Below are 18,904 nucleotides of genomic sequence, written 5' to 3' on the forward strand. Positions count from 1 at the left end.
CGGACATGGAAATCAAGTTGTACCGGGCTCTGCGCCGGCAGCGAGAGGTGCTGCAGAACAAAGCATACCACCGCGACAGTCCCGAAACGATACTATACATACTTCGCCCTTCGACCCTAGGCCTGAACCTCCTCAAACCGACTATCCCGACTATTATATTCCAAATTTGTCGAACGCACCTATGCAAGCATATCACCAGTCTCGCTTACCCTTGACGCAACTATACGCTACTCATACACCTTTTACACCGGAGCACACACCTCCCCCGATCCAGCAAGCCCGTGTGCCTGACTCTAGAAACCACCCTGCACCGGTAGCGCAGATGCAGCCGCCTAGACTCTCCCATACAACTTCGCGGCAAGTTCCTCAAACAAACCAAAGTTTGCAGAACGGCACACAATTGTTGTCCCGACCCTCAAGCGTGACCCAAGCTCTTCCGACGAGTAGAGGAGCATTCGCACCCACTCATACGGATGCGCAATGGGAAGGAGTTATCGCCACTGCATCCCCACGGATGCAGTCTCGGCAGCTTGGTCAAACTCAACAAGGGGCTTCTTCCGCAGCTTCGTCACCAACGATACCGACCTCGGCTTCAACTATCGCAGCGTCACAACCAAGCGGCACGAAGCGGAAGAGCGTTGCCCGCCCGACCCCTGTTCAGTACGATGGAGTCATTGATCTAACGAGCGATGATGAGCTTGAGGAAGAACGCCAGAACCTTCTATCTTCATTCAAGGCCAAAACAGCTCGAGCAAAGCAACCTCCAGCTACAGCTACGACAGCACCCACACCAACGCAACGAAAGCCGATAGTCATACACGATCTTGACCTTGATGAGGATTATGCGCGTGCGAACAATCCCTACGAAAGGTTTAGGAACAATCCTAGAGCAGGGCTCTCGGGTCCGAGACGTTGAATTTAGTGTTACACTTCCTAAAGCGTGGGGCTCGCATCAGCGAAGCGCAAAAGCATTTTCAGCTATATATTGTAATTAAGCATAATGATACCCCATTTGAGAACAGTGTGCCGTCCAGCTTTGGTTCCCTCATGCCGTAGGATTTATGCAAGTAAGCCGTAAGCGCGAATTGGCAGCGCCACTTTGACGACTTTCTCACAACCACAGATTCTGCATCGTACGTAGCATCCACCTCTAGCATGACAGAATGCGCATCGCGTCCGGACTTCAATATGGGTTCCGAAGCGTTACAGCCCTGGAGGAGACGCGTTCACATGCAATGGAAGACGTCATAGCGCGTTTCCAACCTCGGCATCCGACGACGAAACCCCGTGGACGGACCGCACCGCAAGCTAACGATGGCTTGACGGCCAACAGGATGTGCGCGGGATTGCGACAGTCTCCTGCTTGCGTCAACAACCACGACGAGAGACATACTTCGCGCCGACGTTGACGAGTACCTGCTATATCTTGCGCCATATCGCGAACAGTCTCCACTGCCTCTCACTGCGCGCACGCAGCTTTGCGACATCCACAATCCGCAACTCCAAAAGACCAGCAACATGGGAAAGTCATTCGACCCTGCTAAGGACATTGGCAGTCTGGATGGGAAGGTCATTCTTGTCACCGGTGGTGAGTGTCCCCCGTCCCGAGCATGAGCGACCGTATTATGCGACTGACACATACACAGGCAATGCCGGCTTAGGCAAACAGACCATCGCATACCTGGCTGCCCACAACCCCACGCGCATCTACCTCGCCGCTCGTACCGAATCCAAAGCCCGCGATGCCATCACCGACATCAAGAACAGCGTGCCAAATGCCTGCGAAATCGTATTTCTGCCGCTCGACCTGACGTCTTTCTCGTCCATTGCCGACGCAGCATCGACGTTCAAGAGTCAGGAATCGCGCCTCGATATCTTGATCAACAATGCCGGTATCATGGCACCCCCATACAGCACCACCAAGGAGGGATATGAGATACAGTTTGGCACGAACCATGTGGGCCACGCGCTGCTCACGAAACTCCTCATCCCGACGATGCTGGACACGGCGAAACAACCCGGGTCAGATGTCAGAATCGTGAATCTGAGCAGCATGGGCCACCAGATGCCGGTATCAAAGGGCATTGAGTTTGACCAGCAAGCGCTCGAGAAGGAGAGTACCTGGCGTCGCTACGGCTCCTCGAAGCTGGCGAACATACTCTTCGCTCGCTCCCTGGCGCTAGAGTACCCTACGATAACATCCGTCTCCCTGCACCCCGGTGTCATATTGACGGATCTCTTCGACAACCTCCGCACAAACATATTCATGAAGGTTGGCCTGTACATCTACAGCATCATCGGCATGATACTGCCGGGTCACTACCAAGGTCCGGAAGGAGGCGCGCTGAACACGACGTGGTGTGCTACGACCGCAAAGGACGAGCTAGAGAATGGAGCATATTACATGCCAGTAGGCAAGAAGAGTTCTGGCAGTTCATTCGCGAGAGACGAGGGGCTGAGGAAGAAGTTGTGGGAGTATACTGAGGCGGAGTTGCAAAAGCATGGGTATTGAGACTGGAACAACTTTGTACTAATAAAAGCGTAAGAGGAACATATATGAAGCCCTGCTCATTGCGATCATGATCTACATGACATGTACAGTATCTACCATTAAACGCCCACACCGACAAGCGCCAGTTCAAACAGTCTCCAACGGCACCCTAGGCAACGCCGTCAACTGCTTCCTGTCACTAATCTCCACTCTGAAGTCCTTTTGTACACTGACCTGCAAGCCATCACCGCTCGGCCGCTGTCCACCACGCTTCTGGTCGCCATCAACGTGTTCCAGGCTCGTGTTACTGTACTCATCCAGATCGCCATAGATCTTTGTTTCAACACCGACACTCTTGGGCTTGCTACCCGAATGCGAGTGGTTCTCAGGTCGCTCGTTAAGCTCCATCCATTGCTTTGATCCTGGACCGGCGCGGATGGAACCCCGAGGGTTTTGCTTCTTCGAGTAGCCGCCTGAAGGGTTTGAGTGGCTTCCAGACCAGGATGAGAAATGCGAGATGAAGTTTGTGAGTAGAGGGCGGCAGGCGGGCAGGTTAGCGACGAACATGCCGACGTTCATTTCTGCGCAAGCCCAAGCGAGGATTTCGCCGAGGTTCTGGAGAAGTCGGGTCGGGTCGTTCAGGCCGATGAGGAACTTGAGGCGGACGATGGGGGCGATGGATGCGCTGTTATATGCGTTAGGGGTGATGCTTGGTGGTTTGGACCCAAATGCGAGATGACTTACAAGATTCCCAGGCCGAGCATGGCCATTACGGAGCTCTTTACGCGCCAGTCGAGTTGGACGTCCCAGAGGAGAAAGATGGGGAGCGTCGCAAAGATCCAATCTGTTGAGATGGACACTACGGCTACGGCGTATGACAGTACTGTCTGGATGTTGCGCCCATTGCATTCACCTTCCATCGTGGGATACCAGTTCTTTCTATTTCCGGAGTTAGTATGGCTACTCTAGGAGGGGAAGGTCGTGAATACGTACTGTACTGGCCTACATTGGAAGAAGAGATACATTCCCGTCCCGCCCATGACGACGAAACAGGATATCATGCAGGCGTAGATGACCATCTCGATCCATTTCTTGCGGTTCGCAATTCGGATCAAGGCGAATCCGATGCTGCACTTGATCGCGACGAGGGTGAAGCACCATGGCTCTTGGAAGACGTAAAACCACTGCTTCTCGTCAGTATACCCTTTCGAACGACTGAGGCGCGCGAGAAAACGACGGTCACACACCTTCAAGGACATGGAATATTGAGACGCGGTCAACGAGCCATCATACTGTCCAACGCCACTCCAAGCCATACCGAGTGTGGCAACTGTGCTCACCGTCCAGACCGGCTGGGTTCATGTCAGTAAGACCCCAATCGTGGATGTGTACAAAACTTACCAAGTTGATGAGCATAGCCCAGTCATCTGGTCCCCAGGCCTTCCTCTTCGAACGAATCCAAAACCGCAAGATGGTCGAAACGATGACGAAGGGTAATGGGACCAAGACCGATAGGGCCATATGGTAAGAAGTCGGTGGCGCCATGGCGTCAATCGAACTTTGGAAGTACCTATCCTATCCTTAGGCGCGCGTAATGGTCGAACTGAACAAAGAGGAAGAAAGCAACAATAGAGTTCACTGATCCACACAGTGCAAGCACCGGGCATGCAAGAAAATAAGAATACGCAACGAAAGGCTGGCAAAAAGGAGCGCCACGATCCCAACAGTATGGCACTCGTCCACGAGCCTTCTTCCATCCCAGCTCGATCCGTAGGCCACAAAAACTCTCGGCGCCAACCATCTAGGGTTCGCCCGGATGAAGCCGTACGAGTTTAGGATTAACAACGGTAGCGGAGAGGCGAAGCGGCACAGGCTTCCTAGTGCCGGCACTGTTACCCGTCTGCAGTAGTTCCCGGTTCGTTATATGTCCGATGCTCTTGGGAGCTGTTGATGCGCGGGACGACGACCCTTCGGAGTGATCGCATGTTCTGGCAAAGCTAATGTCCGCTCCAGGAGGCCAGTCCGCCCAGACGCTGTTGGAATGAGCCTACTTAGGTATCTGCAGCATTCCTTACTTTGTCATTCGGTATAGTTGCAGAGATGGCAGACAGTCTTACGTATCACCTTCACATGCGCCGATGTATCTCCAAGAACGAGTCCAGACTCTCGGTCTTGTGCAAAGCGGTGGAGCGGTATAACCTGCTACGTCTGCGCGCGAATCCCGTTTCAAGATTCTTCTGCACAAGGATTGGTACATCGCCGCGTACTGTGCGTGCGGGGGTGTGGAGCATGCAGGAGTGTCGTATTGAATCCATACACTCGGATCTCGACCAGAGATGAGGTGGTCCCAAAGTACCTAGATATCAATTCAGAACTTGGAAATCTAGTATAAGGAGAGAAAGGGGAATATCAACTATATGTGTGCCAGTTATGACTATCCTCATAACATGGCGTGAGGAATACGGTCTGCCAATGCTCGGTGTATGCGTCGGCACAAGATGGAGCTACTTCGGGGAATTTCTATCGAGACCCACAGCACGAAATAACGGTCTCCACCGCCAGACATTCCTCTACGGATCCTGGATGTTTTACATAGTCAAGGGTTCCCCGCGACGCCTCTGCCGTGCAAGCGGTGGGCGTTGTCACGACTACTTCCATAGATACATGTACAGGTCTCTTACCCAGGTTTCAACATACCTCAGCACATAGCAATTTCCAAAATGTCAGCACCCAGAGTCTTTGAAGGCAAACTTGCCATTATTACCGGTTCTTCGCGAAGTATGTTCTGCAACAAGCTCGCAGTCTTCTACGATGGCGATGTAACGACGTACCACTTGATTAGTAACTGACGTGCAACTAGGCTTCGGCGCCACACTTGCCACCTACTTCGCCTCGCGCGGAGCTAACGTTGTGATCAACTACGCAACATCGGCGTCCGATAAGATCGCGACTGACTTAGCAAACCATCTCTCCACGACCTACAAGATCAACGCGCTCCCCGTACGCGCCGATCTTCTTGACCCTTCCGCCCCGCAAACCATTGTCAATGCGGCAAAGGCTCACTTCAGCAACCCAGCGGCCACCCCTTCGTTCCAGATCGACATCCTGATCAACAATGCCGCTGTTGTGAATGCGCAGCCCATCCAGGAGCTCGATCCAGAACTCTGGGACCAGACGTTCAACATCAACTGCAAAGCTCCTGCGCTGCTCATCAAAGCTGCGTTCCCCTACCTTCCTCACGATAGGTCTGGTAGGATCGTCAACATCTCATCCGCGACTACGACATGGGGCCTGATCCAGCAAACATCCTATGCTGGCACCAAGGGCGCCATCGAGGCCATGACGCGTGTGTGGGCGCGCGAGCTTGCTGAACGCGCGACTGTTAACAGCGTGAGCCCTGGTCCCATGGACACCGGTCTCTTGAACGGATTGCCCGAGGCGCCGAGGGAGGCGCTGAAGATGTACAACGCGTTGATCCCGTTGGCGAAGGAGAGACCTGGTGTAGACAGCGAGGACATGTTGAGATTGGCAGGCGAGATTGGTGGTAGGCCCGGCACGCTCGAGGAGGTGGCAGGTATCGTTGGTATCGCGTGCTTGCCGGAGAGTGGCTGGATGACGGGTAATCAGCTGGGCGCGAGTGGGGGCGGCGCCTTTGTGAGATAAGCAGATCTTCATCAAGATCATAGTGTGACTGCTGGCGGCTCGACACATTATCTAGCAAAGTATATACTTGGCATCACGCGAATTTTAGTAGGCCCTCGTCATGTTTCGAACCCCAGGTCGTGATAGTCGTGCTATTATCCTAAAGATGCTGCTATGGCTCCACATCCTAGCTCACATGTATGTCTTTGGTCACTAATATATCCTTCGACTCGCTACCCCGGCCCTGATTCGATGGGATGACGCTGTCAGAGCTACGTGCTCTCCCAATAGCCCAGGAATGGGACTCATGGTCGTTCGACAATCGAGACGATACCCTGATCGTTGTCTCGCATCCGCTCTTATACTGTCCTAGCTCGAACTCTTTACCGAACTCTTCTGTCTGCCTCGCATATCCCATGGACCCTGGTTCTCGAAAGCTGAAACGCGGTGTTGTCGTAGGTTGACTTTGCGCAACGGAGCGCGCAGCTTCGAGGAAGCGGTTGCAGAGAGGCTTGAGTGAAGGTAAAGAGGCTGCTATAATACCAACATCGAGCTCGATGAAGTTCCACATGGAGAATGCGTCATGCACGAAGCGTTCGGGGTCGTTCATGATGGTCTTGCTCACACGGGCCTTCATAATTCCAGCCACTGATGCGAATATGCCGAGGGAAAGAATGAAAGCTAGCAAGATCTTGGTGCGAACGCGAACTTGCAAGTTCCAAATGACCGGGATGGGTAAAAGCGCTAGTAGGAAGTCGGTGGCAATGTTGACGACTGAGAGTATTTAGCAAAGTCTCAGATCAACTTGGTTTGTATACTACTTACTCGAGTTGAATAAAGCAATTTGGCCGAAGGTACTGATACTGAAACACAGTGCATCACCGGTACCTAGAGGTGGTGGACGAAGTCTGAAGTCCCATATAGCTGCTACCGGAAGGCACATGAAAACCTGCAATGGCACTTCGTCAGCACTCTCCAGTCACATGACGTATGCAATGCTTTGCTGCATCGCATTCCTGACAGCTAAAACTCACTAAAAAATCGTTAGCTTGATTCGTAAGTGGCATAGTAAGAGACCATACCGAGGGTTCCAGTGCAAGCAATGATGAACGCGACCAGAAACACGATCAGGCTGTACAGGAAATATATATGATTTCTTTGTACAGCCAATCGGAGGAGCATATAGCTCACAGAGATTTTGACCACTGTTACGCCTGCTGTAACACAGACTTGATGTACCAGGCGAATTTTGAGTAGCTGACGGTACTTAGGTGGGTCTAACTGTATGACAGCTAGATGCTTCCCAAGTCCTAGAGGCACTTCCGATATGTAACAGCCGAACGCTATTGTTGCCAAGATCTTGACCATCTATGATCAGCATTGATTCGTTGGGCGGATGATCGAATAGTTCCGCACCATTGACACGAGAATAGTCCAGTCGTCTTTGCCGAAGGCTTTGAGCATGACAAGGCGTACATAGCAGCGAAGCAAGGTGACAGCCAAGGCAATACCAAATATCGTACCTGCTTGTATCATCAAATTTGACGCATTACTGTACGAGATTTCCGCATCCGAGACAGCAGTGTGCTGATTCATGATGAAAGAGGGTGAAGGATAGTGCTATGGGATGGAGATCAAGGACATCGGAAAGATATGAAAATTAAGGCTGAAAGATCTAGAGATACCAAAACCCATATGTACCACCGACTTGCATGTGGCACAGCGGTCCGCATGGAGAAATATTCAGTCCATTCCGCACGACTAGGTGTGTCGACCGTTCCTTTGGAATCGCATCCCACGGTTCTCCTTCTAGACTCGGAAAGTGACAGTGATAGATTGTTTGAAACCCCAATAACCTGCTGTATATTGCTGTGCGTGGCGTGAATCCCGAGGCGCCTTGATCAAGGCAATTTGTATCCCCGCCGCGGGATGCTCATGGTTAAGCTGCGAATCACGGCCCTCTAAAGGAACGGCGACCTTGCCATTCGAGGACTCATGTCTAAGCGACCCGTCTCGAAGTACCTAGGTATCGTATCTGGTCTCGACTTTTGAGGGCGAGTGGGTGTGCGCAGCAAGAGGCGGGACGAACGAAGGATGCCACCCAAGCACTAGGCGGGATAGCGAGAGCGCATCATATCGCCAAGCCGCTACCCCAATGAAGCTGTCACCCCACCTCGAGGTCTCGATTTATCTACTCCAAGTACGAACAAGCAATGCCGTAACCACAAACACTTTCCGCGCGCATCACGATGGCCACCGACTGTTCAGATGGCGCCTTTGTCGATGACCGACGTGTTCCAGCTACCAAAACGATTGTTCGCATGTGCCAAGTATTCCGGGCGGATCGCGGTAGAGCTCCGGCTGGGCGCACCCCTTGCGGATAAAGCCACTTGCTGCAGGATTCTCGTATGCGTGCTTGCGGCACAGCAACGACCTTGGATCAGGCCTTCGACAGTGCCCATGAAAAATCTATGCGGCTCGGAGATTGCTGCCGACCTGCCATCTGATCCGTAGCTCAACGAGTAGCAATACTGATGAGAAGGAAATAGTCTTCTTTGTTTCGACCATATCACGCTTTGATGTAGCGCGACTATGACCCTTCATACACGACGATTTGACATGGCCCGGTCCGCGGGAACTATGCCACGGGGCGTCCCACCTATCTAATTTCAGCCGCGAACGCTACCGTGCCTGCTTTACGCAAGGGAGTTGCGCCACCGAGGCCTAAGGCCTGCACTGAAAGACGGCGGGATTCTTCCGAGCCGTCATATCCCATGCACGGAACACTACTGCCATATGTAGAAACCAAACGGATCTAAGGAGGCGAGCGCTGCTGGGCTTCTGGAAGGTCCAAGATGGTAGCAGCCAATGCGCGAATCTGCATGGCGTTAATTCTCCGCTTGGGACATGCACGTACGAAGTTAAGATACAGATAGCGGAGAATCGCACTTCTGACTCGCTTCGAATATAAAGTCGGCGTGTTGAGTGTTTGTATATTTGTTTACCTTCTTCGACATCACATCTGCCAGAAAAGACATCCGCAGATCTTGTCATTCACCTCCGTCCTCATGAAAGTTTCAACCCTAACAGTAACCGCTCTTTTCGGCAGCATCAGCGCCACTATCATCGGCAATGATGTCTTGGCTGCTCAAGCACTCGCAAAGCTTTCCATCAATGTTGCTCAGAACGGGTACCCCAACCCAGGAAAGTGTACACTAAAGAACGTTGCCGTTCGACAAGAATGGTAAGCACAGCGTACGGGTAATTTGCACCGATTGAGCTGATCCAATGCCAGGTCGACGTTGTCAGAGCACCAAAAGCTCAACTATATCGATGCAGTCAAGTGTCTGGGCAAGAAACCAGCAAAGACCCCAGCCGCGATAGCATCAGGCGCAAAGAGTAGATTCGACGACTTCATTGTCACGCACATTCTGCAGACAATGAACATCCATGGAACGGTACGTCCGGAAACTATCGCAACAGGGGTTTGACTGATGAATCCCAGGGAAATTTTCTCAGCTGGCATCGCTACTATATCTGGGTTTACGAACAAGCTCTTCGCAACGAGTGTGGCTATAAAGGCTATCTCCCGTACAACAACTGGTCCAAGTGGGCAGCAGACCCGCTCTCATCACCTCTCTTTGACGGCAGCAAGACCAGTATCTCCGGTGACGGCGAATATGTGGCTGGACGAGGATCATGGTGCATCCCAAACGAAGCGCGCTGCATGGTTACTTTCCATTCAGCAAATGGCGGGGGCTGCATCAAGTCTGGGCCATTCAAAGAGTACGTTGATCAAACCTGAACTAGATCGACAATTGGCTAATTGGAACAGCTGGAAGATCAACTTAGGCCCTATCCAAACGACAGTCAAAGACGCCCCACCGAACCCGCAAGCCGATGGCCTTGGCTACAATCCTCGCTGCCTAAGTCGCGATATCAGCACACAAGCGTCGAACGAGACACGAGATGAGATGGTCGTAGACCTGATCAAGAACTACCCCGATATCCTCAGCTTCCAGAACAAGATGCAGAACTTCACTCAAGGGGTTATGGGCGTTCATAATGGAGGGCATTACACGATCGGGGGTGATTCTGGAATGGATATGTATGCTTCACCCCGCCTGGGCACTATCGATAACACAAGACAAGTACTGACTAAACCGCAGGTTCAACTCGCCAGCAGACCCAGCCTTCTACTTCCACCACGGCATGATCGATCGCGTTTGGTGGACATGGCAGAACCTCGATTTGAAAAGCCGGCAGAATAGCATCGCGGGTACTATGACTTTCTTGAACAACCCACCGAGCCGCAATGCGACTCTTGATGACGTGCTCAGCGTGGGGTATGTCGGTCCACCGAACATCACCATCAAAGACGCTATGAGCACGATTGCAGGACCCTTTTGCTACGTGTATGCTTAGTTCAGATGGTCAATAGTATTGAAGAGCAAGTTCATAGGCTCGAAGTGCTTGTATGGCACCATGGATGCTACATCGCACTACATCCTGCCTGTCATTGATGCAAGAAAGTGATGCATTCCGCAGCATCATCGTCCAGCCCACACAACTCGTTGAAGTTCCCAGCTTCCTCTCCCTTCTTTTTTGTTCTCTTGGCAAAATCTGCCAGTGGACAACTCTTCCCAGGGCCACTATCGCAGCCCGGTATAGCGGTAATGCCGTCGTTTATATTGAGTCTGACGAACTTCTCAGGTGATGATTCGCGTTTAGTCTTGCAGGATAGCAGCTCGAAGATGATACGGCCGCCCATCGGCGACACCTGAGACTTCCGCCATTTCCGATCATGGGCGATGTGAGTGATGGGAAGGTGTTCACGGTCATTGATGACATCGAGCGCAGTCATGAGCGGCGCTATATCGCCATCATGGACACTTGTGTTGAGTCAGTGTTGCTCGCCCCAACGGTTTGTAGCCTCCATAGTTCGATGAAAAACTCACAAGCTGAAAAAGAATGGGCCAGCGCTTGGGCCCTCAAGTAGCAGGTTCGTTGTAGCATTCAACCACAGCCACCCCATACTGGTGGCATACCTTTGACCTGGACCTGCGCGATAATAATGCAGTATGTCGCGCGCATATTCAAAGCCGAGGAACTCGTCTCGCGTGAAGACATCACACCAGTCGCTGCGACCGCGTACTGTCGTCTCGAAACCACACATCTCCTGCATAGCGTAGATTTCGTGGTCGTCAAAGCTCATGCCTGTCTGGTTGAGTAGTCGTTGGCGGATGGCAGGCATATATGTGGCCCGGTACTCGTGCATCAGACGATAGCCCTTCTGTTGGCCTTCTGGTTTGTCTTTCTTGTTGGCCAGACATGTTCGTCCAGGCGTCAACGTATCTGCACCAATCGAAGAATGTTCAGATATGACCTGAAGAGTAGCTATATTGCTAGTGGTATAGTCGATGCCGAAGAAGCCTGCGGCGAAGTGCTTAGCTGTCTCGATGACGCGATTTGAGTCGCTGGCCCAGAATGTAGTGGGCTTATTGGAAGGAGTGAAATCAGCTTGTTCCAGAAGATGCTGGTAACGTGTACGCAGACGAATGCCGGTGGTGAAAGAGGAAAGTATACCCGCGAAAGGCCCAGTAGTTGTCAATTGCTCCAGCTGGGTATCGTCTGAAGACCAGAAGAGCTCCCAATCATTGAAGAACGCCAAATTGCCCTCAAAAGTCTTGTTACTGTCTTTCATGCGCTGAACGACTGCTTTCTGTTTCCTACCCGCTTTCTTCGTAGGATAGCGCTCAGCATGCCTAGACATCATGTGAACTTGCACCACCTCGCATCCCTCCGGCGGAGCAACACCGCCGTCAAGGACATCGATGATCTTTTCCACCCATGGCCCGTTTCCGCCGAGATGGTACAAGATATTCCAAGCTTTTGTCACAGCTCCTGCACCGAGGCCGTGGTCGGTCTCCACGCCATCGCTTCGCTGAGGATGAAACCAACTATCCCAGCTCGAACTGTGAGGCTTATCGGCGCAGCCATCGCCAAGATATTTGGATCGAGATACTTCCATGTTTGATCGGCATGATGAAGGGCATGTGGTTAGGCCGAGCGCAGAGAGAACCGAATTTGGGTATATACTCTGCGCAATCGATACTACGGCCACGATGATTGCTGTCAAGGCAACCCATTGCGACCGCGAAGGCATCGTGGCCCGGGAGAAGAATGTTGATGTGTGTTATGCGAAAGAGCGAGGATGATCAGAGAAAGTCATCTTCGTTGACGCTCGATGACAACACGGCTCGGGCGGTGAGACTCTCAAACGCTCGTTCCTGCCCAAGAGTGGGTCGCAGTCCTTGCCCCAACACTCCATATCTCTTGAGTATATGCGTCGGCATACTTGCAGTTGCTTTTCGTAGGGTATTGGCTCGGCTGTGGTGCGCAACGCTTGGTTCCTTCCAGTTGAGAAGAACGCGGGCGCGTCACGTACGATCAATGACGCAGGGCGCGTGGTGGGCCTCGGCACGCCCATCGCTCTCCAAGTTCCCGTCGCGCCTTCCGCGTCGCTCCCACCGCGTACACAAACGACTGCGCAGGTGCCCTGCAGTCTACAATGATCATGAAGACGAAGCTCGACGACAGGTTTAGGAAATGTAGACTTCTGGGTTAAACATAAGGCAAAAACTGTGATAAAAGCTATATACTAATCTTCATACTCAGCTTCTTCGCGACTTCCCGCACCTTCTCCACATCCACACTCCTCGTCTGATCCGGAACCACCTTCCCCTCGAAAGCGCCTCCAGCCTCTGCAATCAACGTCTCCAGCCCATCCCCACTAGCATACGACCAGAACCTGACATAGCGATCCACAAACTCCACCGCCACCTCTGTCCCCGCTGGTATAAATGCCGTCTCACCCGCCCGAACCAAATGCCCTGCCTCGCCGTCCACCGTGAGCGAAAGCGCCCCATCGAGTACATAATATACCTGATGTATCTTTTCAACCACAAAACCCTTACTCAACACCGAATTCTTCAACTCGCTCCCTGACTCGATACTCGTGATGGCAAAGTTGCCTGACGGCCCTTTGCTCTGTTGCATGGTGATAAAAGGCCTGGATAACACGCCCTCGAGTAGGAAACACGGTCCAGTGTTCGCTTTGAGGAAATACGCTTCCTGCCCCTCTGGTAATACACACTCCCCCTGTTCGAAATCCGCTACCTCCGCACCTTGAAACTGCGGTTGGAAAACCACATCGAACCGTTCTTTGATCTCGCGTATCTTAGGTCCAAAAACAGCGCCTGTATTCCTATCGTCAAACTCATCACACAGCACACCGCCATAATCCTCTCCCACGAACCGGAAGAAATCAACCCAATCCCCCGGCGTGACAAGACCCATCGATTCATTAGGTCCTTGGTCCAGTAATTGCGGCTGGTGCACCACACCAGGTGGCACGTAAGCAAAGTCTCCCGGGTAGAGTATTCGGCACTTATCCCCAGCCCAGATCTTCAATCGTCCTTTTGTGCACATGAAGACGTCGTGGGCGCGGTTGTGGTAGTGGAAGCCTGGGGGGTCGGACAGGACGCCGTCTTGGCCGAAGACGCTCATGGCGTTGTTCGTTTCGGCGGCGGAGCAGAGGATGCGGAAGACGGCTTTTGTGCCCGGGATGGTGAGGTGTTCGCCTGTGTGGGAGGGGAGGAGGTAGGGTGTTGGTGCTCCGGCAGGGAGGTTGACGCGGGGGAGTTTGGTTCGTTGGGTTGCTGGTTTGAGGGGAGGAGAGGGAGGTGGCATGATGGAGTCGTTGCGGGAGAGGGTTGGGGCGGTTGTCGTCGCCATGTTGGATAGCAAATAGGCCTCTTCTGTGAGAACGCGGAAAGATTGGAGTGCAGGTACTTCGAGGTGAGAAACCTAGTATGGGATTGCATTTCGACCTTTATACAACCACCAGGTAAACATTTACCCAGATGTAGATCTCTATCCCTACATAGCCATCTTGATACCCCATTCGAGCATAGCCATATCATCGCATGATCGACTATACGTGCATTCTCTGCATCAACATCTGCCGAAAGATTCCCAGATCCCGCGATACTTTCCAATATCGCCTATCACAGCAAAGTAATGAACCTTCTTCTCCACAGTAAGCGCTCCACGATCACCGAAACAGGTAACAATGCCTCTATGCAGACAGAAGCGCACGTAGTTAGTCATCATCACAATTGCAAGGCTGACCCCGCTGTAGCGCCTTGCGGCTCGGTATGTGGGGAAGATTTACCGCAACTCGGCAACACAATAAGATCCGCCGACTCCACGCGCAACGGTGTACGATGTTTTACTTGGTGACACATGATTTTGTTTTCAGTTTTGAGTTGATCTGCTCCATGTTCGTCGGTAAGACGATCATTTCGCACTCCGATGTCACCGATGACCGAGTCTGTGTGCGTCCGCAAGATGTGTCGGACACGTTCATGCTGTTTCCTAGAGTTCGTGAAGCAGCAAAATGGATATCTACATTCATTCGGATATCAAGACTACATAAAACAACGTGACGACACCTCAACGCCTCTCCCTTTTTACCATACTACTACCGTAAATGCATCTTCTCATCCCACCTACTTCGGCCCATTCCCCCTCCCTCTAAACCCACCACCACCACGAGCACCGCCCCTACCACGTGGACTCCTCATCTTCTCGACTCTGCCTTTGCCTCTCCTGCCTTCTCCACCGCTCACATTACCGCTCCTTGTGCGTTCCTGTCCTAGACCACGCCGCTGGCTCTTTTGGCCTGCGCCGCCGCTCTTCACACCACCCCTACCCATTCCAGAACCGGATTTCGCCTTTCGCACTTCTTGCCAGTCTGCTTCACCGCCATCGTCGTCCATGTCCATTTCGTCGTCTTCGTGTGTGCGCTTGTTGCTGAACTTGAGACGGCCTTTCTGACCTTGCTGGGCGGTGTCGCGGCCGCGGATGGCGTCTACGTAGGCGTTGATGCCGGCTTCCAGAGATGTGTTCTGGTCGTCGATGTCCATGAGGACGTCTTCGTCGGGTACTTCGTGCTTCTTGGACTTCTTGCCCTTTGCTGGGGCTTCCTCGTCCTCGTCGCCGATGATGAGCTTGCCGTCCTCGTTTGTGCGGGCGTTCATCTTCTGTGGCTGTTTGCGTTGGCGCAGGGGTTTTGTCGAGGAGATGTTACCAAGAGCGTTCTTAGAGAGGAGATCAAGCGGCTCATCCTCGTCTTCGATGATGTATGTGTTGCCGCCCTTTGCGCCTCCCCGCTGTTGCTTGCTCTGGCTCTTGACGAATTCGTCCTCAGAGTCGCCGTCGCTCTCTTCGCTTTCACTGCCGTAAACAGCCTGGTCGTACTCGCTCTCAAACTTGCCCTTGCGCTTTTCGGTGACCTCTTCACCATCCTCTGTAGCTTGTTGCTTCTTCTTCTTGCGCTGTTCGCGCGTCTTGCGGATGTTGGTGATGAGTTTGCGGTCTTCGACAGGTGTGGCGCGTTCGACTTCTTCTACGCCAAACTTTCGGACCATTCTTTCGACGATATGCTTGACCTTGGCTTTGAAGTGCGCCTTGTGTTCGTGACTCCAGACCATAAGGCTCTTTAGTAAGGTGTTGAGACGCGGTCGTACAAGCGATTCTGGTAGCGTGATAACCTCGACCTTGACGAAGCCGAGAACACTGCGCACGATCTCGCGGTTAGGGTTCTGGAGGAAGATGTCCATGAGGTCGCAGAGGTGTGTAATGGACTCCTTAGAGATCTGAGCGTGGAACTGGTAGAGGATGCGAGTGACGGCGGTGATAGACGCAGAGATCATGTGCGGTGTAGTAGCAGCTAGACCGGCCGACACCATGGTGAAGTACTCTTCAAGCGAGGCCTCAACAGTTGGCGCATCGGCGGGCATGTTGGGTACCTTGGCTTGCACAACCTGACCTCCTTCGGCCATCTTCTCACCCATAGCGACAAGCAGATTGTAGGCTGCCTCTCGCGCCTTCTCGTTTGTCTCTTTGGCAGAGATGACTACCTCGGAGAGAATGGCGGGGATGAAATGCAGATCGCTCTGAGGGAGAGATTCGATGACTTGGTACAGCGCGTTGAGTCTGTCGCGTCGCGCAGGAGCAGAGGCCTTCTCTGCGCTTCCTAGCAACAACTGTTGCAGTTCACCGTTGCGCTCTTTCAAAGCTGCCTTGCCCTCCTCAGATTCTGCAAGACGAGGAATGAGCTTGTACGCCTTCTTCTGCAGCTGGGGCTCGTTCTCTCTGTTGATCATGATTTCGGCCATGCGGAAGAGTGAGCGGTAACTATCGCGTGGGAGGTACAGCGCGATCGTGATGATAAGATCCATCAAGGTGTGGCTCATTGGCGGCATCTTGTTTGGGCCCGTTTCTTGCTTCTGCTTAGCAGCTTGAGTTTGCGAGCCCGGCTCAGGCAAAGAGGCCTCAAGGTTAGACGCCACTCGTTCGAAGGTCTCCATGAGCTCGCGCTCGGGTATGATGCTCAGATAAGCGTTGATGGTCCGGAGGATAGTGCCGCGATACTGTGGCAGAGTCTGGCTGTAGACGTTGAACAAGACTGCGAGCATGTTGCTAGCGAAACCGGCTAGATGCTCAAGGTTCTTCTTTGCGTCGGCCTTGGATATCCGGGCTTGCGCGAGCAGATCATCGTCAGACTCCAACTCCACGATCGCCTTGTTGCTATCGACCAAGTTCTGGAGAGCCCGGCAGACGTCCGTTCGTAGATCAGCCTGACCATAGAGCAAGTTTGCTAGCATTTCACAGAAGCTCTGGTCGAAAGCCTCAACCAGGTCCAAAGGCAGGTCGCAGTATCCAGGAAGAATCGACCAAATCTGCTGTACCACTGTCTCGAACACTTTGATCTCCATTGTCTTCTCTTTCTCGCCGTGATCAATGACCTTCTGGTACAACTCCTCACTTAACGGCACCATCTCGGTCCTGAAATGCGCCAGCTTGGTGTTGTGAACTGAATCTCGGAGAAGCGGCAGCATCCAAACTCTTCCGGTTTGTCCTGGGGGTGGGCGCGGTAGGTTCAAAGGAAGAATGTCCAATACAACATCAGGACCCATTGCGCTAATGGCTCTTGAGATGACCGAATCCGCCTCCTTCTTGCCTGCAAAGCTGTCGTTGCCCCTCAAATCTCCAATCACTTTCAACACAGGCTTCAGAATAGGATCTGAGCGCCATCTGAGAGTCTCAAACATGGCAGATAGCACGCTGAAGACCTCCATCCACGCTGCCTGGTATTTGACGCTCAACAGATCTTGCGCAATCTTGGCCACCTTCTCAAGTGTCTTCTCATCGTATACGGAAGGCTCGAGGACGACGCTGTCGGGTACGAGGTTTACGAGGAAGGAGATGAGGCACTCGGAGGCGGAAATGCGGATGTTGTGCGACGAGGACGTGAGGAACTCGGCGATCATGATGAATAGGTCTGGTAGCTTCATGAATGTTTCCTCTGGTTCAATTTGCGCCGAGACTTCGTATCCGCGCGAGATGACTGCTATCCACGGGGGAAGTAGCTGTGAGTCGTTCTTGGAGGGCTGTAGTTCTGAGATGACCTCAAGTAATCTGGGAAGCTTAGCAGAAGCCAGTTCGTCGGCCATGCCGGCGAAGATGACCTCGAAAATCTCGAAAGCGGCCATGGTCAAAAACTCGTTGGTCGACTTGGAGATGTTCAGCAATAGCTCGCACAGCACGTCGATCTTGCTGCTCGGCCAGCCACCAGACGACGTCGCAATCGTCTTGATGAGCTGTAGCGCGTGGATCAGATCGGGGTCCTTGTTGTCCACGTCTTTCTTTCCCTTGTGTTTCCGCGCCTTGACTGCCGCCTCTGCTGCGATGTCCTTGAGCATCTTCTGGGCTGTCTCAGCGCACATGTCGGCTGCCGGGTGGTCCAGCGCAGGGCTCGGCGGCGGGTTCGCCAGCACCTTCTTCAGAGCCTCCTGCGCCCTCTTCCGCACTTTCGGCCTGTGGTCGACGGAGATCTGCAGCAGACCCGCGACCGCTCTGCGCGGGCTGATGGTTGTCTGTGGCAGCTCCCAGGCGCGCGCATCCTGCACGACCAGCAGCGACTCTAGACATCCTATCGAAGACCGGATCAGCGGCGCATCGGCGTCCTGGGCTGTGAGGGCGGGGGCGAGGTTGGTGAGGATGTCGGTGAACTTGCTTCGCAGCAGCGGTGCGGGGACGTTGGGGGTGACGAGGTCGAGGAGGTAGATGGTGGCCGTCGCCGTGTCCTTGTTGGCGATGCCCTGATCGGTGATCTGGCGGCCCAGCAGCGACAGCAGGGCGGCAAAGTAGGCCGTCGGGGTGAACTCTGACTTCTGCTGGCGGAGCGTGTCTTCAATGGCCGAGAGCAGCACATGCGTCTGGAATGGTTAGGCTACAGCGGCGCAGGAAAGGGAAATGACGACATACGTGCTGCTGGCCCTGCAGCTTCGGGCTGTCCCGGATCTTGGTCAGTCTCTCCTCGAGCGACATGACGGGCGTGGTTGTGATAGTTGATTGCGCTGCGCTGCGACATTTCACATTTTCGGCCTCGAAACTTTTTGACATGACAGGGATCTTGCCGCACGCTATCGATAGCCCGCACGGCCCCAACCCCCACCGGCTCCACCGCTTTCACTCACTGCACCCAGCACCCACGTCAGAGACAGCGTGTCGATTCAAGTGTATATTGCAATCGCTGGCTTTTCGCAAGGTATCATGCGCTAATCCGCACACGAAGACAACTAGGGTATAACAAAAACATCGCCCCTCCTTGTACAAAATATGCGTGCCTCGCAGGTATCC

The 18,904-nt window shown here is 53.2% G+C and overlaps 7 protein-coding genes across 7 annotated transcripts; 3 read left to right on the forward strand and 4 right to left on the reverse strand.

Moving 5' to 3' along the window:
• Positions 1 to 1,518: 1,518 nt before the first annotated feature.
• J4E86_005334 (uncharacterized protein) lies at positions 1,519 to 2,512 on the forward strand (the record flags this gene model as incomplete). Its single annotated transcript, XM_051445868.1, has 2 exons — positions 1,519 to 1,588; positions 1,647 to 2,512. The coding sequence occupies 2 exons, from the start codon at positions 1,519 to 1,521 to the stop codon at positions 2,510 to 2,512; spliced, it is 936 nt and encodes a 311-aa protein (XP_051302635.1).
• A 126-nt stretch (positions 2,513 to 2,638) lies between these two features.
• On the reverse strand, positions 2,639 to 4,012 carry J4E86_005335 (uncharacterized protein; the record flags this gene model as incomplete). The annotated part of the gene is made up of 5 exons (XM_051445869.1): positions 2,639 to 3,176; positions 3,236 to 3,430; positions 3,485 to 3,675; positions 3,739 to 3,843; positions 3,893 to 4,012. 5 exons carry the CDS (start codon positions 4,010 to 4,012, stop codon positions 2,639 to 2,641), a joined length of 1,149 nt encoding a protein of 382 aa, XP_051302636.1.
• Positions 4,013 to 5,211: 1,199 nt separating this feature from the next.
• Positions 5,212 to 6,154, forward strand: J4E86_005336 (uncharacterized protein; the record flags this gene model as incomplete). The annotated part of the gene is made up of 2 exons (XM_051445870.1): positions 5,212 to 5,269; positions 5,352 to 6,154. 2 exons carry the CDS (start codon positions 5,212 to 5,214, stop codon positions 6,152 to 6,154), a joined length of 861 nt encoding a protein of 286 aa, XP_051302637.1.
• Positions 6,155 to 9,201: 3,047 nt separating this feature from the next.
• Positions 9,202 to 10,558, forward strand: J4E86_005337 (uncharacterized protein; the record flags this gene model as incomplete). Its single annotated transcript, XM_051445871.1, has 5 exons — positions 9,202 to 9,377; positions 9,429 to 9,591; positions 9,639 to 9,919; positions 9,969 to 10,241; positions 10,303 to 10,558. The coding sequence occupies 5 exons, from the start codon at positions 9,202 to 9,204 to the stop codon at positions 10,556 to 10,558; spliced, it is 1,149 nt and encodes a 382-aa protein (XP_051302638.1).
• Positions 10,559 to 10,649: 91 nt separating this feature from the next.
• J4E86_005338 (uncharacterized protein) lies at positions 10,650 to 12,164 on the reverse strand (the record flags this gene model as incomplete). Its single annotated transcript, XM_051445872.1, has 2 exons — positions 10,650 to 11,025; positions 11,092 to 12,164. The coding sequence occupies 2 exons, from the start codon at positions 12,162 to 12,164 to the stop codon at positions 10,650 to 10,652; spliced, it is 1,449 nt and encodes a 482-aa protein (XP_051302639.1).
• A 623-nt stretch (positions 12,165 to 12,787) lies between these two features.
• Positions 12,788 to 13,930, reverse strand: J4E86_005339 (uncharacterized protein; the record flags this gene model as incomplete). Its single annotated transcript, XM_051445873.1, has 1 exon — positions 12,788 to 13,930. One exon carries the CDS (start codon positions 13,928 to 13,930, stop codon positions 12,788 to 12,790), a length of 1,143 nt encoding a protein of 380 aa, XP_051302640.1.
• A 776-nt stretch (positions 13,931 to 14,706) lies between these two features.
• J4E86_005340 (uncharacterized protein) lies at positions 14,707 to 18,592 on the reverse strand (the record flags this gene model as incomplete). The annotated part of the gene is made up of 2 exons (XM_051445874.1): positions 14,707 to 18,480; positions 18,530 to 18,592. The coding sequence occupies 2 exons, from the start codon at positions 18,590 to 18,592 to the stop codon at positions 14,707 to 14,709; spliced, it is 3,837 nt and encodes a 1,278-aa protein (XP_051302641.1).
• Between the last annotated feature and the right edge of the window lie 312 nt (positions 18,593 to 18,904).

The sequence above is a fragment of the Alternaria arbusti genome (assembly GCF_024043155.1).
Source record: "Alternaria arbusti strain BMP 1465 chromosome Unknown scaffold_6, whole genome shotgun sequence".
NCBI lineage: Eukaryota > Fungi > Ascomycota > Dothideomycetes > Pleosporales > Pleosporaceae > Alternaria > Alternaria arbusti.